Source organism: Panthera leo, chromosome E2 (genome assembly GCF_018350215.1).
Source record: "Panthera leo isolate Ple1 chromosome E2, P.leo_Ple1_pat1.1, whole genome shotgun sequence".
NCBI lineage: Eukaryota > Metazoa > Chordata > Mammalia > Carnivora > Felidae > Panthera > Panthera leo.
Genome location: NC_056693.1, coordinates 56,280,443 through 56,305,468, shown reverse-complemented (window position 1 = coordinate 56,305,468; position 25,026 = coordinate 56,280,443). Strand labels below are relative to the sequence as shown.

The 25,026-nt window shown below is 46.1% G+C and overlaps 1 protein-coding gene and 1 long non-coding RNA gene across 9 annotated transcripts in view; one reads left to right on the top strand and one right to left on the bottom strand.

The window, feature by feature from the left end:
• The window catches only part of CDH13 (cadherin 13), a 1,030,961-nt gene that overhangs the window by 369,794 nt on the left and 636,141 nt on the right, over positions 1–25,026 (bottom strand). For 6 of the 7 annotated variants that reach the window (XM_042919726.1, XM_042919730.1, XM_042919731.1 and 3 more), the window contains one exon: positions 18,292–18,436. In XM_042919726.1, the coding sequence (XP_042775660.1) occupies positions 18,292–18,436 (145 nt within the window). Of the gene's footprint in view, positions 1–18,291; positions 18,437–20,581; positions 20,692–25,026 lie in introns of those variants that run through there. The other variant, XM_042919729.1, reaches the window with a different exon arrangement.
• On the top strand, positions 87–5,598 carry LOC122208554. Of its 2 annotated transcripts, none has more exons than XR_006197274.1 (4): positions 87–160; positions 1,647–1,743; positions 4,440–5,143; positions 5,401–5,598. It is a non-coding gene; the product is annotated as an uncharacterized LOC122208554 (long non-coding RNA). The 2 variants fall into 2 exon arrangements; XR_006197275.1 differs by having other exon boundaries at positions 123–160; positions 1,625–1,743.

Sequence of the window (25,026 nt, the reverse complement as noted above, 5' to 3'; positions counted from 1 at the left end):
AGATACTGCGTTCCTTTTCTATTTCTGCTGTAACAAATTACCACCAAGTAGCGGCTTCAAGGAACACCCATTTATGACCTCACAGCGACCGTGGGGTAGAGGTCTGGGCACAGCGAGACTCACCTGGGTGTCACAAGGCTGAAATCAAGGTTGGCAGCAGGTCTGTATTCTTTACTATTGGCTCTGGGGAAATCCTTTCCAAGCCCGGTCAGGGTGTCAGCAGAATGAATTTCCTTCCCACGCTTTCCATGTGGCCCCACCCCATCCTCAAGCCAATGACAGGTGGAGTCCTTCTCAGGAGTTAGGACTGTCTGAACCAACCTCTGCCTCCTCTCTCCTACTTCCCTCTTCTACTGCTTCTCTTACTCACTCTTCTGCCTGCCTCTTCCACTTTTAAGGGCTCAGGTGATTATTTAGATCCACCTGGAGAATCCAGGATAGTCTTCCTATTTTAACGTCAGTTGATTCATAACTTTACGGTAAACCTTGGATTGCGAGTAACTTGTTTTGCGAGTGTTCCACAAGACGAGCAAACACTTCTAATAAATTTTAACTTGATGAACGAGCGAGGTCTTGTAATAGGAGTAGCACGTGTTGCCAAATGTCACATGATCACAACTGAGCCAATGGTTCTTGAAATTTGCTTTGCTATATGAGTGCTTTGAATTACAAGCATGTTTCTGGAACAAATTATGCTTGCAAACCATGGTTTTACTGTATTTGCATTGGCAAAATCTCTAGCTGCATAAGGCAACATAATCGCAAGTCTAAGACCAGAGGATGGAGGTCATGGGGTCAAGGTCAAGATTCTGCCTACAGTATCATGGTGGTTCATTTTAGATGTCAATTTGACTGGGACACAAGGTGCCCAGACACTTGGCCAAATATTGTTCTGGGTGTGTCTGTTAGGGTATTTCTGGGCGAGATTAACATTTGAAATAATAGATGGAGTAAAGCAGATTGCCCTCCCCAAAGTCTTGGGGCCTCACCGGATCAATTGAACACCCGAATAGAACAGAAAACCTGAGCAAAAAGGAACTCTTCCTGCCTGACTACTTTGAGCTGGGACACTGGTTTTTCCCCACCTTCAAGCTGAAACATCACTCTTAATAGATCTCAAGCCTCCTGGCATTTGGGATAGAATTACAGCATCGGCTCTCCCGGGTCTCCAGCTTGCTGACTACAGACCTTGGGACTTTTCAGCCTCCATAACTGTGGGAGCCAGTTTCTTATTAGCTATAAATATAGACCTATAGTACTGATTCTGTTTCTCTGGAGAGCCCTAGTACAAACGTCTATAAAAGAAAGTCCAAAATTATCACCCACCTTTCACTGGTCCCTAGACTAATCAAGTTCTGGCTCCGTTTTTCCTCTGACCTAATGGTAAAAGCCATCATGCATTTAAAGTCACGTTTTCTGTCTTGCATAGCAATTTTCATTTAGACTCTCTTTTTTATACTGATGTATTCACGTGGTATAAGGAAGATACAGAGGCCAAGTCGTGAGATCCCAGTAAGGTCCCTGCCCACTACCTTCTAGGTCTTTATCTGTAAATGAGAATTCTTTTATCTGTTTTCGGGGATAATGCAAGGCTGAAATGAGGTGATGTGTATGAAACCCTCAGCTTCATATCCTGTGTGTGACAGTTACGGCGAAGCTGGGCAGCTACCAGACAAGAGGAGAGTGAGGCAGAGACTACCTGGAGAGTAAAAACGCAGCAACGGTTGTGACTAACAGTCCTTGGTAAGAGGCACAGGCACAAAATCTGTCATTTTCCATCTGGACTTATTATGTCCACCTTCAGGCTCCTGGCTGGTCAATTTCCTACCAAGGACCTGGTCAAAGGGCTGATCTTCATGAGAACAGGGGAAACCCCAAACAATTGAAACTCCCAACACTCCTGGCTTAATATTTATGGAACAGTTAAATTCCTTCAGCAAGGTTTTTATTCTTTGAGTATGGATGAGCTTTGTGAAGGAGACTAGCGGGATCTGGGTGGATGCAGGAGGAAGGAGGCAGTCCAGAGGTATCGATGGTGGGGTCCCTGTGCCCAACTTCTTCACGAGTCCCCTTCCCTCCGTGGCTGGACTTGATGCTCACCAAGGTCAAAAATCTACCTGACACTGTACAACCTTCTCCGACGTTCACTGTCTTGTTCCCAGACAATCTTATATTCAACCTGGAGCTCTAACCGCTCCGCTGTGAGGGGGGAGGCATGCCTGCTCAGGTACCTCGTGATCCACTCGTTCACTGGCTAAAAGCTACCTTTCCAACATACCTACCATATCCTGCATGCCAGGTTCACGGAACAGCCTGCCCGGAACAGATTCTCCGGGACTGCCTCTTCTTGGAGACTGACGAGGCCATTCACAGCTTAAAGTCTCTGAGAACTTGAACAGTAAAGAAACCAGTCTGATTTTGTTTTTTTTTCCTTTATTTAGCCAAGAAATCCTTTCGGTGATGCCCCCCAACTCACTCTCAAACTCACAATAAAATCATGGAAAATGCTGGTTTCTCCTGCATTTTAACCTTCTAAAAGTTGGGTACATCTCTTAACCTTTGGGGGCCACGTGGGGACCAGTCATGGCTAATCCCAGATCTATTCCCAATTTTCTCCTCCCTAGCCCACCCTGTTGATGAACACACATGCGTGCATACACACACGTATACATGTGCACATACACATATGGAAATATTGGTTTACACATGGCTTTTCTTGCAGCCAGGGGTAATCACATGATTGCCAGAGTTCTGCTCTGGGGAGTTGTTAAGAAAAGACTATTTTGGTAAAGACTTTGCATCTCTAATGAAAAGGGAGAGACATGTCTCCTGCCCCCTTTTTCTTCTTCCTTTAGACATAGCTGTGATTTTAGAGCTGTGACAAGTCTCACAGCCACAAGAGAAAGGTCAGAGACTCACAGAGATGCTACCAAATCGGTGAAGCGACAGAAGCGGCCACCCACCCCTCAGCTTCTGGAAATGTGAGAAAAATCAACCTGAGATGTTTAAGCCACATTAATTGCCTTTTTGTTACCTGCAGCAGAAAGCATTCCTTGCTGATACATTGCAAGATGAATTTCATCCCTAGATCCCCGGTTACGGTTTTTCTAACTCTAGAAATTTTTCTCTCGGGTGGGGTGTTTGCCCTTTTGTGATGTAACTTGACCTTTCTCCTTAACTTGTAATTAGGACCAGGCACGGCTGGACTATCTCATGCTATAAGGTGTCATCCCCATGGACAGCCATGACCTAGACTTGCTCCTCAGATTGCAAACTCTTAAGCTGAAGCCCCACTGCACTTTTCATTGTTTGCCTGTTAAACATTTCGAATGGAGATGCAAATAAAATAAGCAATAAAATAAACATTTCGAATTGAGATGCAAAGCCTTGGCCAGGAAACAGCCCTGAATGCTGTTTCAGAGACCACTGAATCAGGGTAAAAAAAAAAAAAAAGTCTTTCTGTGGAGGATAAGCAGGAATACTAAGAAGTAATTAACTCATACCAAGACAAAGGACACTCAGCCTCTTTAGAGGAAGATGAGCTTTGAGATCAGAAAGATCCAGACTCCCAGTTTCTCCTCTGTGTATGTGTTGTCAACCTCTCTGAGCTTATGCTTCCTCATCTGAAACACGGACATGATGATAATCGGCATCACTGAGAGGAAGAAATAGACGCATCCAGAAGTACCCATTCTGATGTCTGTCACCTACGAGGCAAGCTGTGATGGCTCGTTGGAGTAGCGGAGATGTCTGCTTGATGTGGTGCCTAACAGCCCAGGTCAAGGGGAAAGGATTGAGGATGAATAAGTGTCTTTTACTTCTAAACCTTGCTGAAGTAAGTCAGAAAGACCCTACGATGGTCGTTTTCAAAGGCTGTCTTTCATTAAAGCTCATACACCCAACAGTGACGCTGTTAAAATGGAAATATACTTGGGTTGACGAAAGTAAAGGTCTCAGATATACTTTATGAATATATGGATACCGGTGGAAATTTACGAGGGAATATCTAACTTGAACCTTTGGTAGGTTTCCAGAAACTTGACAAAATAGTCCAAATTGGATTTTTTTTTTCCAAAAGACATTTTTGGGATACCTGGTGAGCAAACTCCTTAGAGAACACTTACACATAATTCTTCTACTTAATCAGTTGGAATCGTTACTGATGGGGATTCCTTAGGGTGACAGACACTAAAGTGGATGACAAGGAGGTGTGTTATAAGACAACCTAACCAACACAGGGAGAGACTATTTCCTGAGGGGCCACCATGTATCGGGCCTTGCTACCAAGAACTTCCATATATTATCTCATTTAATTCTTGTAAGTAGAGCTCAGGTATACTTTATGTAAGGGCCATGTTCTTGACTATGTCAAATAATTGAAAATGTGCCTAATTCAAGAGTACTCTTGACAAAGAATGTTATGTCTTTCTCTTTACCAGCTGAGGCAGCACCGAGTGTGGCCAAGGCAGATATAAGGAGCGGACCCTGTCTTTGGCAACAAGAAGAAACGAAATACTGACCCGTGTTGCATTCGACCCAGCATCATAGAAACATGGCGCCGTGGGAAAGAAACCAGTCACAACATACCACCTCCTGTGGGATCCCATTTACGTGAAATGCCCAGAATGGGCAAATCAAAAGAGCCAACGGGTAGACCCGTGGTCTCCTGGGACTGGGCAATTTGGGGAGAAAGTGGGGAATGAGTTCTGATAAATACAGGGCTTCCTTTGAGGATGACAGAAATGTTTCTAGACGTGTGCCCAAGTGAGACTTTACAAATATTTCCCATATTGCATCATTTCAAATCTGCCTAATTCCAACTCATATAGAATGCTGCCACCGTGGACTATCACCAACGCAAAATGAAGGAAGAGATGCTCGAATTCGCACAGCTGATAAGAGGAAGGGCCAGGATTGGAACCCAGCTTTGCTGGCGGGCAGACTTCTTCCTTCCCTTGCAAGATGCTAGCAGCGGCACTGTGCCCTACCACTGGGGGGAAAAGGCGTCTGGCAGCCGCTAATGTTTATGGCACATGTAGTATTTATTTTGTTCGGCGTGGTGCTCCAGGCTTGATATCTGCTACCCTTTGGGGGCATTACCGTTATCCCCCTTCTGCAGAGGAGTTATGCAAAGCTCAGAGAGGTAAGATGCTGTGTTGAAGGGCTCTCAATTAGCAGTGGAAACATAACTGAAAACCAGACCTTTTGGACACGAGAGCCAGTGGTCTCGACCCCTGGGCTGCACTCTTGTTAGAACATATCGATCTCCCCAATGAACTGACAGGCACATCCTGAAGATGCATGTCCAGTTGACTCCCTGACAAGCCCAAAAATTAATATTCTGTGAAAACCTTCTAGAGCCCTCTTAACATTCCCTGTATCTTTCCCCTTCCTCCCTAGTCCTTGGGATGTGGATACTGATGTAAATGGCAGCCACACGATGATGCGCATTATTGGAGCATTTTCGGACAATCGGGGCTGGACTCTGATCTGAAATGACTGTGACAAGAGAAAATGAAAACCGCTATGCTAAGGAAGTTTCCATCATGGGGCACTGGGTATGTTTTTAATCTAATAAAGAATACCTAAGGACAGAGACCTCAGAACACTTTCTGGAAAGAACTCTAAGATAATGGAGGAGACAAAGACAATTTTTGCTCCAATAAAGGCTCAATTTTCTGACTACCATACAGAGGCAGGTGGTATGAAACACAGGGTTTGAATGTCTCGGGCAGCACAGCAGTTGAAAAGCATGACTCCGAGTCCAATTGTCTTGGCTGTAATTCTTACTCGTGGACTGACGCTGGGTATGTCAGCTGTTATTAGATTTGGTGACGAGCACAGAGGAGCCAACATAACAGTGAGCTCAATGAGACAGAAGTTCATTACTGTCTCATGTAAGACACTTCTGGAGAGAGGCAGTCCGGGGCTGCTGTAACATTCCACGGGCAACAGAATCCTGTCCCTGTCTGTCTTTCGCCGCCTTCTTAGGACACAGTTTCCACCCTCAAAGCCACCTTGTGAAACACAGCGCCTGCCTGAGGTCTAGCCCCCAAGACCTCATTCCGGCCAGGACAAACGGGCAACCTTCCCAGCTCCCGTGGCCCCCAGCTCATCCCGGGAACGTGACAAAATGCCGTGCTTGTAGCTCGCTGGCTGGGACTCTACCACACGGCCACACCTAGCCGCAATACGGTTTTCACGCGGACACAATGACGCTGTCGTATGTTGGGGTTCGTTACTAATGGAGAGAAGAATGGGTGTTGAGGGAGAGGGCTCCGCTCGCCTGGGAAAATTGTTTTCTAACCTCCCTAAGCTTCAGTGTCCTCCCTGGAAACACGGAGATGATCACGCGTCTGTGTGTGGGATACCTATGGTGAGTCAGGGAGACCATGCGCAGGAATCCCTTGGCATAGGGCCTCGTCCCAGCTCCCACTCACGCAGTGCTCACCGCTACCCGCAGCTACATGCTGCTGGACCGTCCTCAGAGGAACAGGCTGGCCGGAGCTCACCCCGAGACTCGTCACAGAGCTCACCCCGAGACTCGTCACAGACTCGTCACTAGCCAATGTCCGTGCTCCTCCAGATTCCAGATGTGCCATGCACACAGCCCAAACTCTTCATTTCCTCCTCTGGGCGGGTTTTCTTAACCTTGGGAGTGCCGACCTCTTGAGCCCAATAATCCTTCATTGGGGGCTTGTCCTGTGCGCTACATTCAGCAGCATCCCTGGCCTCTACCCGCTAGATGCCAGTGGCGCTCTCCCCTCCCTTAGTGGGGTGACCCAACGTGTCTGGGGGCTGGGAAGAAGGTAAGTCGTCTGCAGGTGAATCACTGCTCTGTAGTGTCTGAATCCACATGACGTGCCTCAGCAATAGCCTAGGTCCCTTGGATTATCTCTTTTAAGTGGATGGGTCGACATTTCAAGTTAAAACATGTCAAAGGCACTTTCCCAAACCGGTAGAAATCCAACCAGCCATTCTTGAATGGTGCATCACACACAGGAAGCACCTAGTTAACTTAATTTCCTGTATGTAAGTTACTGTGCAAGTCCTCACCTCTAACCCTGGCTGAGAACCCTCGTGTGAGCCGACGTGCACAGAATCTCCTTAGCAGGAGAGGGGGCGAGATCACAGAAGTGGGAAGAAACGCAGAGGGACAGATGGCCAGCAGCTCACTGAGTCTAGCTTTGACGGCCCAGGGGACAGACCCTCCATCAGTCTGGATAGAGACCTTTCTCAAAGACACAGAGGCCAACCACAGAGTCAGGAGCCCTGCCCTGTCCTCCCCACCGAGACGGTCTCTGGGTTAGCGACCCCTCCCAACCACAAACACAGCGGATACAAACTGCGACATGCTGAACACAAGCAGAAATCCGGAACAAGAAGAAAACACTGAAAATCCCCCAAACCAAACTTGTGAGCAATCTTTGAAAAGAGCCAGTCTTCTGAATAATAAAATAGCTTTGGGTACTATGCTTGGCTTGAAAAAAAGATGCAGCCATAATTACAGCGAGAAAGCTGTGAGTCTATTAAAATTTTTTTCTTTGATACTGGAAAACTCAATTCATGACCTATATTTTATAAAACATATACTTGAAAGGGATTTTATACGCCCTCTTCCCATGGAGCTCAGAATATTAAATCTATTCCATTTACTTATGAAGGGAGGTGGTTCTATACATAAATTACTCAGGGCTTCTCTTAGTCTACTGTCCATGTATTAAGGTGAAGGGATTCACAAGTATTTGTACAGACGGATGGAAACAGCATTCTGCCCTCTGCCCTTGGAAGGGACGGTGTTCTTAGCACAATGGTGCTGCAGTAAAAGCTGGTTTATCAAGCTCTCTGCTGATTATAAATCTTTTCTAACTGACATTTGTAGACTATCTTGACTGATGGTCTCGCATGCCTTATGAATCTTTGAGGAGAGTCCTCCCTGAGCCTCCCCGAAACTACCACTAGGGGGGGATCTGGCTCTGTTTGAGGAGGCTCCCGCCAGTAACTAAGGGTTGCTCTGAGTTACCTGACCGGCGAGGCTATAATAAAACCACTTTCCTTCTTCCCTCTTTCTCCTTCATCTACACACACACACACACACACACACACACACACACACCTCTACACACGTGTGAATGCACCCAGATATATACTCACATATGCATGTAAGGAAATATTCTCTAGGCTCAGGGCGGCAGATTTGAAATGATCTTAACCTTTCCAAGGATGACGTAAAGGACAGTGGGTGTTGCAGACAGAGAGAAGACCAAAGGGCACAGGAGTTAGTCTGAATTTGAACCCCAGCTTTATCACCCATTGGCTGTGTGACTTTGGGGAAGGAAACCTAACCTCCCTGAACTTCTCCTTCCTCAGTTGAAAAAGGACTGGAAGGATTTCGTCGAGAGGCAAGTGTAGAACCTAGACCAGTATCCAGTGCTAGAAAAATTACCCTGGTGGCTTGCACTGCTTCCTTAACCAGGGGCAGGGACCATCTCCCTCTCTTATTCCTAAGGAGATGCTCCCAGGGGCTCCTGCCTTTTTCTCCTGTGCGGGAGTCTGCAGACTCTATAGAGTCAGGGTCCGTGTTTGTTCCGTGCACCCCGTTCCAACGTCATGCTTCCCGAGCAGCAGCATATTCTCATACCTAACAGGCACTCCAGAAATATTTGTTGGAGTAATGAAGAAATTGCCAATAAAGACAATGTTTATTTAAAAATCAAATAAAAAGGGAAGCTTGTAGTGACTCACACTTTCCGCCATTTGGGGCTATTTGTTCATTGCATGAAATGTACATGAGTGGCTACTGTGTGTCTGGAACTCTGCTAAGTGAGGGAAAGGGAGAAAGAGAAGATAATCTGGTCCCCCTGGTCTTGAGCTTACGCTTTAGAAAGAACACTGAAGGTAAAATCTAGTTCGTACTTTCAGAAAATTTATCAACCTATTAAGGTTTATACTAATACCATAATTCCTCAATGCACAGATGGCATCAGTTATAGTAATCCAGTACCATAAAATGAATCAATATCTAGCATTCCCCCATCCATCATGGGCTCACCACAAAATCTTACATGACCTCTCCATCTCCACTGTGCCCACCCCATCCAGGCCACAGTGCCCTCGAGTCTGGAATGCTGAAATACTCCTGGTTGACTGATGGCTTGTTCTACATGGACTAGCTCAGGTCCTCTTGTAACAGTAAAATCATATTTTTGCCACTGTCCTCCTTAAACCACCACTAAATTTAAAATATAACCAAAACTTATGGAGCTCCAATCCAGGGTTCTATAAACCTTTCCTGTAAAGGGCGAAGTAAAAAATATATATATATATTTAAAAATAGGTAAAAATATTTTATTTATTTTTTTAAATGTTTTTTTTTTTTTTGAGGGGGAGGGTAGGGGAAGAGAGAGAGGGACAGAGGGTCCGAAGCTGGCTTTGCACTGACAGCAGAGAGCCCGATGCGGGGCTCAAACTCACGAACCATGAAATTATGACCTGAGCCAAAGGCGGACGCTTAACCGACTGAGCCACCCAGGAGCTCCTTAAAATATTTTGAATATGTTCCATTTTTAAAAAAATATACCTGGGGCGCCTGGGTGGCTCAGTCCATTAAGTATCTAACTATTGATTTCAGCTCAAGTCATGATCTCAGCAGTTTGTGGGATTCAGCCCATGTCGGGCTCTGTACTGACCGTGCAGAGCCTGCTTGGGATTCTCCCTGATTTATTTATTTGACTTTGTGGAACATATCATCTGTGTCTCAACTTTTCAAGTCTAACAGCAGCTCGTGAAAACAGCCACAGTCAAAGGCTGAAACAAATGGGCACAGTTGTGTTCCAATAAAGTTTTATTAAGAAAACAAAACAGGCAGCGGGACAGCTTTGGCTCATGGCCCAAGGTTGGTGACTTGTGTTCTGATCTCATGCTTCCCTCTCTCCTTGAACTCAACGGCCAGTTTTCTTGCTGACATTCTTCCACCATACTGGTCTCTTTTCTGTCCCTCCATCTGTCCTTCCTGCCTCAGACCTTTCTACTTTCTGATCCCTCTGACTGGAACATGCCGACTCGATACCTTTACATGGTGGGCTCTTTTGTTTTCAGTGGTCTCAGGTCAAATGTCGTCTTGTGAGAGAGTCCTTGCTTGACCTCACCTTCATTCTATCACCTCATCTTGTCTTTTTTTTTTTTTATCCAAATTACTTAAATGATCTTCTTGGTCTCCTTGTTAATTACTCTTCTCTTCCCAGTAAAATGCAAATGTCTCAAGAGTAGAATCCTGAATATTCTTGGCCACTACTCTATCACTAGCACCTAGACCATATCTGATTCATAGAAGCTGCCCAATAAATACTTTTTGAATGGTTTAGCTGAAGATAATGGTCAGCAGGAATGACTCTGAAGAAAGAGCTTCTCTGAAACTGTAACTGTTTAATGCCCTTGTGGATGTGTTCCTTGGCTTTACTCATCTGTAGCACTAAAAACTCCTGGGCTATTCTGAGCGAATCCTTTGGTATGAGGGTTGGATTTCAAGGCTGTGGCATTCCCCACGCTCTGTGCCATAAAAACTTGAAGACACTCTCATTTTTCTTTTGCAGCTCTCAACTTTCACCCAATTTCCATTTGGGCCAAAAACTCTGGTCAGATTTATTCTTTCTCAAGGTTGTGGAATGATCCCTAAGTTTCTGAAACTACTGAGGCTTCTTTCCCCTCCCTTCACTTCCAAGTATTATTTCTTTAAGTTTGTAATTGTATTTTGCATCACTGATGTCATAGGTCTCTCTCAAATGTAGAGTGGGGTGAGGAGGACTCCCGGTTCAAGTCGGAAGTACATCCAACGAATCAGTGGGGCATGACTGGCGAGTGTTTGTTTTTACGAGGATACGAGCGCCATGGCCAGGGAAGCCAGATCCCTCCAGTTCGCCAGGTTATCCTCAGTGCCTAGAGTGTGCAGATCTGATGTGAAGGAGTTGGAGTATGGGGGGCTGGCAGTGGGGAGACAGACACGCAAGGGTGGCCAGGAACAAAGCAAAGCCTTCCTTATTAGAGAGAATTGTGACTCAAGAAACAAAGTGGGGTCTGCCTCTTGAACTGGTCTCCAACCCCATGGACTCATACAGGAAATTAGGTGGAGAGAGGGCTAGGAATAAAAACGCAAAGAGTGTTTTTCAAGGTTGCCCACATTAAAGATGAGACACACAATGTTAGTGGTTGGGTACGCTTGTGACAGAATGAAGGGGTCCAGGCATTCTCCTGTGTCTCACATGGCCTTACGGTATCGTGAAGGCTCCAGCGGACCAGCAGCACTGGGTCTAATATGTGCAGTGGTGTCCATCAGAGAGGGGCCTGGGCATAAAGGAGGGAAAACTTAGTGGCTACAACGAGGTTGTTGATGGGCTTGGTTTGGAGCCCCTGTAAGGTATCACCAGGGCTCCCCAGACATGGTTAGGAGCAACTTGACAGGATTCAGTTTCTTGAGTAGCTACACTTTATTTCTAGAAGCTGCCCTTTGGGAAGATGTCTCTGGATTATATAACTCATAAATTTTGTTTTACGGTCAACTGCACCGGAGCGATCTGTGCCATAATTCAAGGGCTGCCTGATGCCATCTGAACGACACTGCAGCACATTAATGACATCTTTTCCGGGAACCTTCCCTCAGCTAAGACTCCAATGGCAGCTTCAGGAGAGAGAACAGGATCCACAATTTTAGTCCTCTTCCTTGAACACAGAAACCAGGGAGGGTTCTAGAGCAGAGTAGCTCAGGACCTACTGATAGAGCCAGTGAAGTGACCACTAAAGCTTGGAGACGTTGGGTATAATCCGGAAAAGCAAATAAACAAAAATGGCCACCAGCATGTTCAAATGAAAAAGAAAGACTAACGTTGTACCCTCATGCATGAGCTTGGCCAAGATACAGAGATGATCCTGTGATTAGAAGCACCACCCTAACATACACCCAAATGTCACGAGCACATCCTCCATCCTGTCCATCCCACTTCAACGGGTTTATCCTCGAGAATTGTCATGCTCAGAGGAAGAGACACGTTCTCTCCTGAAGATCTGATTCTAAGCATGGAAGAGTGGAGAAACTTAAATCAATAGAGAATGGTTAACTAGATGATGGCAGATCCAGACAGTGGCTGTTTAAAACGACGACGCAGCCTGACTTTTATTGATTTACGAAGAAGTCCATAGGACCCTGTGGAGGGAAGAAAGTGGGTTACAGAGAGGAACGCACGGCTCCGTTTCTACAAAATTGTGTCGAGCATCCCTGTGTGTAGACATGCCCAGACAGAGCCCTGGAACTATGCTCACCAACATGGAAGCGGTGCTGTTCTCTGGATGGTGAGATTTGAGGGTGACTGGACTTTTTTACTTAAAAAAAAAAATGCTGACCAAAAGCTGAATTGCTTTGTTTTGTTTTTTTAAAGAAACACATTGCCTTAAGAAAACAAGCAAAAAATCCCAATAGTCACATGCCCAATATTCCAGAGCCCATAGGATTGGCTGCGGTAGTTGAGGCTGGGAGAACTCACCAAGTGAAAGTCCGAAAATACCAATGAAGGACAACATGACAGTTTGGCGGACAGAGAAGCCACATGGCACTCACTACGGCATATGAACAGGGGGCCGGAAGGGGCTTTACCACCAGGTCATACCGACAAGCTGAGGATTTGCACTGAGCCAGGTCTCAGATACCCACTATCAGATGTCAAAACCACCTTGCTGTAGCCCAAGCTGTTTGGGAAATACCAACTGTCGAGGGGAGCTGAGCTCTCAGGACAGACATCTGCTCCAAAGGCCAACCGATGGGATGTTTTTCCTCATGTCTGTCACAGTTAGATTTCAAACAAAATTCTTTTTGTAGTTTATTTATTTTAGAGAAAGGGAGTGTGTGAGAAAGAACAGGGGAGGGGCAGAGAGTGAGAGAGAGAAAGAGAATCCTGAGCAGGCTCCGCACCATCAGCACAGAGCCCGCTGTGGGGCTCGATGCCACAAACCACGAGATCACGACCTGAGACAAAAATCAAGAGTGGGACGCTTAACCGACGGAGCCACCCAGGTGCCCCTGGATTTTTTAAAAATAAAAGTAACTGAGGGGCGCCTGGGTGGCTCCGTCGGTTCAGTGTCCAACTATAGCTCGGGTCATGATCTCTCAGTTCATGAGTTCGAGCCCCGCGTCGGGCTCTGTGCTGACAGCTCAGAGCCTGGAGCCTGCTTCGGATTCTGTGTCTCCCTCTCGCTCTGCCCCTGCCCCGCTCACACTCTGTCTCTGACTCTGTCTCCCTCTCTCAAAAATGAACATTACATGAGATTTAAATAAAGGTAACTGAGCCTCAAGTAACAGAAACTCAGGTGGGCCCCAGAGGAAAAATAACGGACAAAGCCCTCTTCGGGGAGGCTGCCCTGCGCCCCTCTGGAATAAGCATCCACGGAGCTTCCCACGTTTCAGTTCGTATTTGTAGCCAGGCCCCCTACCTGGCTGTGCCAACCCGGAGGGAACAAGCCGCGCCTGACGGGTCCGCAACTGTACCCTCAGAGCTAAGAATAATGCTGGCACATAGTAGTTGCTCAGTAACAACACTGGATGGCAAGAAAAGCAACGAAAGAGGGAGGAGAGGAAGCCCCAGGGCGGGCAAGGGCACTGGCGCTCTCACAAGTCAGAAGGGGATGTAGCTGCTAATCTCTACGCTTCTTCAACTGCCAGGAGGACACATCTCAGCCCCAGTTTTCTCTCAGGAGTCAGAACACGCACCTCCAGGCCCTGACCCCTAATTAAAGAGAAAGGTCAACATCATTTGTCCTCCTTGGTCGTGTCTTTTAGGGACTAAGCGAATTCTTCCCATTACCTCCCTCCCCCAACATCCCTCAAAGTCGATCCATCTATCCAGGGGTGGGTGCCATTCTCCGGACTGCCCCTGCTCACTGGGCATGTTCAGGGTGGCCGAAAGCATGGAGGGAAGAACATAGCTGAGGCCAGCCCAACAGCCAGCTCCCTTATCTTGTTGGTTGGAAGGCTGCCCCAGAGCTTCTGTAACCTGGTTTGCCCATGTTCGTGAATGGCCAAAGGGGCCTGGGAATTAAAGTCCTTCTGGGTATAGTTCGTGACCAATATCTGATGGGCGTGTGGGGATGCGTACTAACCGGGCCCCTGGGTGGGAATGACTCTAATGTGTGTGTTTTATGCATTTTACGGGCCCCCCAACCTAAAGGTTCAAGCTCACAATTGCCCACCCTGGTAGCTGGCTTCAGGGGGCACCTCGAGTTGGCCAACTTCCCTTACCTGGAACACTCCTCCCCTTCTGTCCTGCACCTCAGGTCAACCCCAAGCCCTCAATCCTCATCTCAGGGTCTCGTGGTTGGCCCTTCTCAAAGGTGCCCAGAACACTACTGGTGGCAAAACAGGGGAGAGTTGGTACCAATAGGCACTGGGGGCCCTGGTAAGTGTGCCCTCCAGGAACTTCAAGGGTCCCAGCCCTCTATCCCCACTCACAAGGTCTTGGCATGCCCTGGGCATTCAGAAAACCAGGCTCGCGCAGAGCTCTGGCTGGCCCCACAGAACAGCCGGGCCCGGGCCTGGGTCCCGTAAATCAATGCCTTGTGGCTCCACGAAAGGAATAGCTCATAATTTGCGAAGTTCAAAGACCATTATTTTCTGTTGATCTTTCCTCATCCAGTACTGATTCCCCAAAACAATACCCTGGAGTTTAGTGCTGAGCAGCTGGAAATGGTCTCCTGTCTGCACACCCAGATAAATATGGGTGACCTTCCTCCATGACAGATTGGTGTCGATGGCATATCCAGGTACACCGGAACATGAAAAAGATGCTTGGTTTGTTGGGAGATGAATGTTCCTTCACACAAACTGCATGTCTCTTTGCCTTACCTTCCCTAAAGGGTACGCTGCAGGAATACTGAGAATCATCGCAGCATTAACGATACTCTAGCATTTCTTGCCCATTTGTTATGTTGCAAGTGCTGAGTGAAGCACAGTGTCCCATTTTATCGGTGCACACGCTTCTCTAGGGTAGGTACTATTTATTACGCACCCACCCCATCTACAGACAAGGTGACGGAGGCTTCTAGAAGGTTCAGGAAGCTGCCCAAGGTCTCACCTGGCTAAGGAGCTGGGGGGAGTATCACATGAGCTCTGGGCCACAGGGCCATGCTCAGGACCGGTGGCACAATTTTGGGGGAAGGGGCTGGGTACAAAAGGAAAATGCAAAGGGGACTCTTGTCCAACACCTACTAATAATTTTAAGGTGGTGACAGCAGAGCCTGAGCGTGGGGCCCTGAGAGGCCATGCAGGTCACACCCCACGAAGCTGGCCCTGATGACCTGAACTCAGAAGAGAGCAATGTGAGTGACAACATGGCCCACGGGCAGCACGGTTTAACCCTAGAGACTGAGTAAGAGCACACGTTACACCAAAAGGGATTCCGTGAGCTCCACGTTTGGTCAGAAGAGCTCATTACTTTCCATCGGGGGCCACATCAGTTCCTCTGATAGAGCAAATACCTCCCCCCTGCTGGGACTGCAAAGGGCTCATGGTCAAGAACGTGAGGGACGGGGGGGGGGGGGGGGGGCACGTCCAAGTCATACGTGGGAAAGAGCCCGTGTTTCAGGCCAGAGACACGGACACAGACTCTGGCTCACCAGCCAGCCATGTGACTTTGGACCTGAGATTCATTTTTTTCCGGTGTGTGATGGCGAGAGTGGTATCCACCCCTCAGGGTAGAAAACCGGGTAGGGGAGGAACTGCTAGGATGTCGTAAGGGGGCACAGTAAGTGCTCAACACAATGCAACGACAGTGTGATGGCCGTTCTCACCATGAAGTTTGTGGGACACTTGAAAGAGCTCAGGGTTTGAAGGTCGGGGAGACAGACTGAGCCCCGAACACTGGCTCCCATCTATCATTTATGTGAATACGGCAAAGTCACTCAACTCATTCCAGGGTCAGCATCCCCTTCTGTACAACCCATCTGCCATGGGCTACGACACACAGGATTCCACCAAGCACAAAGGGGCAGGGCATTACTGAAATCAGACAGGCCATCATCTCTACAGCCTGTCAGGGTTCATGGTCAGAACCTGTAAGTGGTTCCTTTCCCAGATTCCCACTGTACTCAGGGGGGCTTTAGGGGCCATCCTGCCTGAGCTCTCTTGGGAGGTGCTGAGCCATCTAAATGATTTTTCCTCTCGAAGTTTTCCACCACGTCTCCCCATTCTTGACCCCAAATTTGACTGACTCTATTTCAACTCCTGCTTTCTAGTCAAACCCAGAGGCGGCTGAGAAAGAAAAACAATGATTCAGGCCAAATTCTGCACAGCTGGAAGAAGTCACATAGATCTCCGAGTCTTTATGTGTTTTTAGAGGATAATCCCAAACAGTAGTAGAGGTTGGGAGTGCTTTATGTTTTGCTTGGAGATCCGTCCATCCTAACCAAATTGCTTTGTGCTTTAAGAAATTCAGTGTACGTAAAAGATTCCATTTTTCTTTGAAAATATGACATGTATATAAAGCAATAAAACTTGAAATTCTTCCTGAAACTTTAAGGAAGGGCACAGCGGGAGGAAAATTGGACGGCGTCTAATCATATACACACATAATATACAAAGACACGCACACGCGCACAGCCGCCTCCGACAGAAGCGCTGTCATTTACATTTAGAACACTTTCCAGGACCGGCTCAAATTCCAGTCGCTCACAGACGGAAACTGGGAATCATTTTCCTGCTCTGCTCAAACTCTAACCTCTTTAACAGCTTTCCCTATCAGTTCCCGTAACTCGACCTGCACATCAGCTTGTTTAAGAGATCTGTGAACGTTAAACCCAAATCCCAGGCTCTCTCTTACAAGAGGCCACCCTTCCATTAAAAGGAGCCTACGAGGGTGTCTGGGTGGCTCAGGTGGTTAAGCGTCAGGCTCTTCGTTTAGGTTTTGGTCATGATCTCAGGGTTTGTGGGATCGAGCCCTGCGTTGGGCTCTGTGCTGACAGTGCAGAGCCTGCTTGGGATCTCTCTCTCTCTCTCTCTCTCTCAAAAATCAATCAATAAATAAACAACAAAAAAAGAAGCCTATGGAGAGGAGAGGTGTTACTGGAAAGGTCTGCCTGAAAATGATCAGACCCACCTCCACTACCTTTCCAGGCCTGTTATTACCCTCCTGCCTCGTGGGCTCCCCCAAATGCCCTCTAGCTCCTTTTTATAGACTGCATTCAAGTCACAGAAGGGGAGCTCCGCTCCTGCCCCTGGGGAGCAGATAAAGTGCCCAGAGCTGGGGAGACAGGTTTAGGCGCCTTGCATACAATGACTCAGGGGTAGTCTAGGCAGGTTACCATGACGACGCTTGCAGAGCCTCCTCTGTCTACCAGTTACTGATACATCCCATCAAGTCAGTGAAGGGAAAAACAGAACCCGAGGAAGCAGGGCTGGGGCTCTTGTCTCCCGTCTGCCCCACTGAATCACTTCTTGGGGCCCCATCTAGACACAGCCACAGAGACAGTCTTCATATGGTATGTGCTCATTCCGGTGAATTTTAAGACTTACAATGAAAGTCTAGTCTCGTAATAGGGGCTTTTCGACTTTGCTCTCTACTTTCTCAAGCATCCTACTCAGCAGTGACTTCTGCTGCTGGTCACAGAATGCATTTATTCGTATCTCTTGTGCCAAAAAAATGGAGCTCTAAATTCTAACACCTTCCCTGGAAGGTTAAGTGTGGAAAAAAGATAACAGGAGCTCTGTAGTAACCCTGTGATTTCCATAACGTAGGTGCCTGTATTTCCAGAGAGAAATAAAATGTCTTGCCTTTGGCCCTGTGACTGAGGCCACAAAGTTTCTCCATGCACCTTGTGTAAAGAAAAGGAGGGGGAAAAAAAAAAAGTCGTACCTGTTTTTTCCAAAATGGTTCTTATTAAAAGACAATTACGAAAAGGAATGACTGAGGAGCCTGGGGTGGGGACCTTAATTTTCTTCAAAGGCCTGCCATCCCACAGAGTTCAACCTTGGGCCGTCACAAGGGTGAGCTAGATCTATTCACACAGCCTTGAAAGATCCTTGGACGGTCGCTTTCAGAGACGAGGAGAGAGATTTTCACAGCCTGCAACACCCCAGGCATGTTCTGAGTTCCAGATTTCCAGGGCTTGCTTCCACCCAGGGAAATAACTGATGTATATCAGTGCTGATGTATATCACAAGGCGGAGCAGGAAGAAAACAGTCTCCAGCATCCCCAAAGGTCACATAGTATCCCACTTCCCAAGCCATTATGCTAATGGAAGCCAATGTAACATACCTGTCGGTGATCCTTCCATGACATGGCCAACGTAGGGGCCTTCCCGAAAGATCGGTCTGTTGTCATTCTGGTCAATCACGATGACTTCCAGAGGAACCGGCCCCTCGAGAGTTTTGCCACTGACATCAGTGGTCTCCACAAAGAGCTATTGGAGCAAAGAAATTGGGGGAGAGAGAAGGCGTTAATTCATTATGAAAATTGAAGTCAGGTTCTCTGGAGAAAGTAGGTTATGCCAGCAATTTTAGGAGCGCTTGGCAATATTCAAGCTTCGGTCTCAATGGATAGTCACTGGAACTAGAATAGAACCGCAACATTATAGAATAAACGACAAATTTCAGTTCATATTAGGTCCCCCCCTGGGAAGTTCACAATTAATTCATCAAATCTGCAAAGGAAGTCCAAAAAAGAAAAAGAAAAGAGAGAAAACATTCACAATCAGCCATAGCTGAGAAAATGTGCTTACAATGTTTCTGTTTTTTTCCCCAACATCATTATGCTTAAAAGGAACGTTATGCTAATAAAAATAATTGACTAAGCAGTTATGAACAGAGTACATTAAGAAATAACTGAAAGTGTTTATGACAATGTTTAGTAGAAATTCGGGTCAGTAAATATTTAGAGAGGGCCTTCCCAAGGCAAGGAAGGCATTTGCACGGGTCCCGAACAAGACCTCGGGATTGCTGCCCACAGGGCCCCTGTAATCGAAGAGGTATTTCACAATCCCACAAAACACTTCCATACAGAACTACCTTCAGTTTGCAAGGATGAAGAAAATAATCCCCCCCCCCCCCCCCCCCCCCCCCGCAAACCCCAGCTTTATTGTTGATCTTGGAAACAAGGAGTTACATCATGGCATCTCCAGTTGCAGTGACCTTATGCTCTCCTTTTCTGTGCCTGATTCTGCCTTGGTCTAACTCGGCGGCAACACTAACTTCTCCTGGGATGTCAGTGCTGGTCCCTGTGCTGGACGAGGCTGAGTATTTCCCCGCAGTTGCAAACCTTGGGGAAAGGGCTTCTGCAGGTACAACCAGCCCACTTCTCGCGAGCCAGGTGGCCTTGAGCCATACCCCTACCCTCTCATTTTCTCACCTGTGAAATGATGTTAATAAAACCACCCACAATTAGGAATAAGAATCAACATTATCCAGTGCTTTACTGGGCTTACTCCTCGATGAACTCATCTGGTCTTCCTAGTCAGACTGTGAATCATTTGCAAGCAGGGAATGGAAGCCAATTAGAGGTTAAGTGGTAGAATTTGGATCTGACCTCATGAAGTCAGCCTCCAGAGTTTATATTTTTAACCATTACCCACAATGTTTTTAAAGCACCTACTCTGATGCTCTCCCACGATATACCGCCAGGAATATTAGCCGCTGCCATTGTTGCTACTCGTATTGTAATCAGCACTACTGTCAAAACAAGCCCGAAGTAGGAAAGGAGAAGAGAAACACTTCTGTTACAAATCAGCACGGTTGGACCCCACCGGATGGTGCTTCAAACGGCGATCATCCTTTCGAAAGAAATGTGGGAAAATTCCACAAAAGCTATTAAGGGCTCCCACGCTTTGTTCCATCTGGATACCACTTCCAGGTGGGTTTGAGTTTGGAGGCACTTACGTGTAGAAAAACATTCACTGTAGTGTTATTTCATGATTAGGACAATGAATCACCACTGGCGTCCGCTAAATGCCCAAGCAGGGGGGACTGGTTGAATGAATGTTTTTACGACATAAGAGAATACAGCCATTGGATAAAATCATGATTTAACCTTGTTGACCCCTAAGAATATTGTGCGTGAAAAAGAGCATGGTCATCATGCATGTGTAACGTATGTCTGTGCACAGAATTTGAAGGTGCTAAGCAAAAAACGAACCCAGGTAAGCTTGAGCAGAATATTCTTTTTCACTTTTTTCTGTAGTATTCATCCTTTCACTAGCAAATAAATGGGCAGAGGCTTTTCACATCTGCACACAAAGGAGAGCTCACAGAGAATGAACTATACTTTGATGCTTTTTTTTTTTTTTTTAACACGCTATGCAAATTCTACTAAACCAAGGAAAGCAAACAAAACCTTGGGGCAATTTTGTATAATAAGGACGGCCTGACCTTTTGTCCTCCCAGAATAGCCAAAGACTTGACTTTTACTCAAGCAAAACCCCTATGTCTAAAGACAACAAATATCTGGGATCTGAACCCTAAGCTTCTTGTTGGTTTGTACACGTAGGGCAGGGAGAGACCGAGGGTCCCCGATGGGTAGGTGGCAACGTTAACAAGCAAGGGAGCTTACTTACGGAGCTTATCTTAGGCAGCTGCAAGACCGGGAGATCTCTGCAACGCCCCCCAGAATTCCGAAAGTTTACACAGAGGCCTTCGCAGGGCTCGATCAAGTGTACCATCCATTGGCCCAGCAACACATCGCTCTCTCAAAGCTGCAACCTTGAAAACAGCTCCCACTGTGGGAATGGTGGGCAGACCTTATCTTTCAAGGACGGGGAAGGCGTGAGGAACCTCTCTGATGGATTGCCTGAATCCGGCTTCCGGGTCAACCGGAGGTCACGACCTGGCTCATGAACTCTCGATGACCCTCTCCAACACTTCCCCGTTGAACAAGCTTTGGGCAGTGTCGGAAGCCACAAGGAGGCTAGAGGAACAGAATCCACATTTCCCCAAGTGTGCAAAATGTTGGAACTGGGAGGGTAGACTCCAGGTCCATCTCAACATAAGGGAAAGACACACAGAAACTAAGGAGATGTAACTGATTAGGGTGACTACGAAACGTCCAGCTGAATCTGATAAAACCAACAATGTCAGCACACAACCTGATAGCATTTTGTGTTACCATACTACCCAGAGTTTGATTTCTGGATTTTTCAGTGGAAAGCAAGATCATTAGAAGCGAAGTGCTTTGGAACAGCACTCAAAAATAGCAAAGTGCTCTTAAGGGGCATTTATTAATTTGAAAGTCAATTTAACAGAAAGTTCATTGAGATATGAATATATGTCAGTCCCTACCCTGAGTGTTACAAATCTAGCAGTCAACAAGATATTCCGGCATGAAAGAGACAGGTAATAGGCAATGTAAAACACAGGAGTAAAGTAATTTCAGTTAGAGATAAGCAACATGAAGGGATAGAACAGGGTCACATATTAAAACTACACTGTCTAGAGGGGCCTGGGTGGCTCAGTCAGCATTCGACTTTGGCTCAGGTCATGATCTCACAGTACATGAGTTCGAATCCCACGTCGGGCTCTGTGCTGACAGCTGGGAGCCTGGAGCCTGCCTCAGATTCTGTGTCTCCCTCTCTCTGCCCCTCCCCCATCCATTCTCTCTCTCCCTCTCTCTCAAAAAAAAAATTTAAAAATTAAAAAACAAACCTACACTGTCCAATTTGGAAGCCACTAGCCACATATGGCTATTTAAATTTAAATTAATAAAAATAAATAAAATAAAAAAAAATCTAGTTCTTTCATTGTGTTAGCCACACTCAAGAGCCCAGTACTGGTCACCGCCCTGGACAATGTGCCCCGGGTGTTCCTCCTTCTCAGGCTTCCAGGCCCGAACTGCAATCAGCACATTGGACTCTCCTGGATCTCAGGCCTTTCGACTGGGACTCAATTACACAACCAGCTTGCAGAACCAGCCTTGCAGAAGTCACGGGACTTCTCAGCCTCCTTAACTGTGTGAGCCAATTGCTTACAATAAATCCCTTTGTATAAAGATGTATGTATATGTGTGTATATCTATCTATCTATCTCTTTATCTCTTTTATTTCTCTGGAGAACACTGACTAAGACAGGCTTCCAGGGTATCTTTTCAGATTTTTAATTAATTTATGTCACCCCATAATGGACATCCCTCAGGAGTTTCTCATTCCTTTACTTAGACAAGTCTTTTTATCATCTGGCCCCAGCCCAGTTCTCCAAACTCATTTCATGTCCTAAGAGATGCCCTTTGTCCTTATCAAACTACACAAATCTTTTTTCCGTTTTCCCAATTTACGCTGCTCCTTCCCAACACAGGTACTTTCACACGTGATCCTCCCACCTGCTGTCCTTGGTCGACCCTATTTATCCCTCAGATCTCAGCTCAGATATCACTAGCAAAGAAGATCCTTCCCTAGTCCCCCAGACTAACTAGCCTGTCCCTGGTTTACAGTCCCGTGGTATGGTACCCTTCCTTTACGGCATTTTCCATAATATAGCATATTTATTTGTGTGACAACTCAATTAACGTCTGCCTCTCTGACTGGTCCCATGAAGGCAGAGGTGTGATGAATGTTCTTGACCATTAACGAATCCCCAAGGCTGAGACCCAATGTCTGCACATAACAGCCACCTGATTTAACACTGATGGCACAAAGCTGATTTAATACTGATTGCATGAAGAGGCAGTACCTCTTTAAGAGACTGGAGTCCAAAGTTTGGCCTCGGCTCTGGCCATCTGTCCTTTCTGTCCATCCCTGGCAGGTACGAGCTGACAGTCGGTCTGAACTCCACGGACTGTCAGTCAGATGACTCTTCGTGCAGTCTTAATCCATGAAATAAGAACCACAGTGGTAAATAATACCTAACTACTTTAAATTAGTTACTTGCCTTTTAAAGAAGGGAACTAATGTTTATTTGGTGTCCAATGCACGTCTGGGCTTTTTATGCATTGCCTCATTTGGCTCAAAACAACCTGTAGAAACACTGACTGCAGCAAAACTCAGAGAAATGTTAAGTACTGGTCTATAAGCAAAAGCTAGTTTGTGATCCAGCTGGATCCAAACGCAGGTCTGACTCTAAAATTCATGCTTTCTTCCACTCTGCCCTCATTTGCCAAATGGTCTTTCATGGGCTTCCTTTGCGTTTTTGTTTTATTTTCTTTACTGTGTTATTTGCTTCATAGTAAATAGCTTTACATTGCTATGTTTCATTGTTGCCTCATTCAAGGCAAAACTATCCATGAATTTAGGGATATGATGAGCTTATTATAAATTTTTCCTGATAAACATGAAAATACTTATGAAAACACTACAGGCTTAGGGGCACCTAGGTGGCTCAGTAGGATAGGCGTCCGACTTCAGCTCAGGTCATGATCTCACGGTTCACGAGTCTGAGCCCCATGTCGGGCTCTGTGCTGACAGCTCAGAGCCTGGAACATGCTTCAAAGTCTGTGTCTCCCTCTCTCTGCCCTTCCCCCTCTCGCGCTCTGTCTCCTTCCGTCTCAAAAATAAAGAAAAGTTAAAAAAAATTTTTAAATAAAATAAAACACTATAGATTGGGGAATATTACATTATTAGCCTAGCTACAACATGCTCCCTTCTAGAATGTCAGATTTTCTGAAAAGAAAAGAAAGAAATTTTCCCTCTTATAAATGTGCCTCTCAAATGATCAGGGTGAGTAGAGTGGGAAGAGAACATGGTATGCAAATCACCCATAATCTGTTTAAAGCAAAAATACTTTATCCAAGAGTAGAGACATGAGGGTCCTGTGTGAACATGAGCCAATTCTCCCACCTCAAGGGTGTGGTAGATGGGCTCCAGGTTTCCATAGAAATAGAAAAGCCCACAGAGATTTTTGTGTAAGGATGCCATTGTGAGTTTATTTATAATAGACGATCTCTCAAGGTTGAGAATGTTGGAAGATTACAAAAAAATTTTTTTTAACATTTATTTATTTTCAAGAGACAGAATAAATGGAATTCAATATCTTTTTTTTTTTTTTTTAGGTTATAGATCTAAAGCCATTTTGTTAAATAAGTATTAAAATGTGTTTTATAAAACACGATATTCTCCAAAAATCAAGGTTGATATATAAACATTTAAAGGATAGCCTAAGCAAGCCAGGGAGGGGCTGACAGAGAGGGAGACACAGAATCCCAAGCAGGCTCCAGGCTCCGAGCTGTCAGCACAGAGCCCGACATGGGGCTCGAACCCACGAACCATGAGATCATGACCTGAGCTGAAGTCAGACACTTAACTGGCTGAGACACCCAGCTGCCCGTGGAAGATTTTTAAAAACCAGATTTTCCACTATGGAAATATATAATGTTTCCTGTCATAGGAGAGAAGAAGATAAAATGAATTCCTAAATTGTATGCTTAGTATGAAACTCTAACTGCCCTTATGTTTTGCATCTAACTTCTTATATAGTTAATTAATAGAGTATCATACCCATTTATTATAGGCTCCTCTCATAGAGACTTCTGTGTTCTGTGTGTGTGTGTGGGGGATATACTCATGGCCCAGTGAGATCACAGACAACTGAAAGGCAAGAACACTGTTTCCTAGGTATTCCTTCTATACATAAGGGCCTTGAATAAAGAAAGCACTGATGGATATTTTTACCAAGTTTCTGTTTGCTATTCTCCCACCCTCCCCACCTACCAACATGTCACAAAGATCAAACCGGACTTTCCCATTGAAGACATCCTCAGTGATCACTGAAATCACAACCAGACTTTGAATCAGAAAGCCTGTCTTCCGATTTGGGGATATGCTACCTTAGAGCATCTGTGGCCGGTGGGATGACAATCTTCCTAAAAACCTTTATGTCCTACTCCCTGGAACCTGTGCATATGCTAACTGACATGGCAAAGCAGAATTAAAGTTGCCGGTCAGCTGACCTTAAAACAGTGAGATCAGCCTGGATTATCAGGTTGGGCCCAATATGATCACAAGCGTCCTTAAGAGAGCAGGAGAGGAAAGGTCTGAGCCAGAAGGTGAGAACAGACTTGAGCAACCCTCACTGGCTT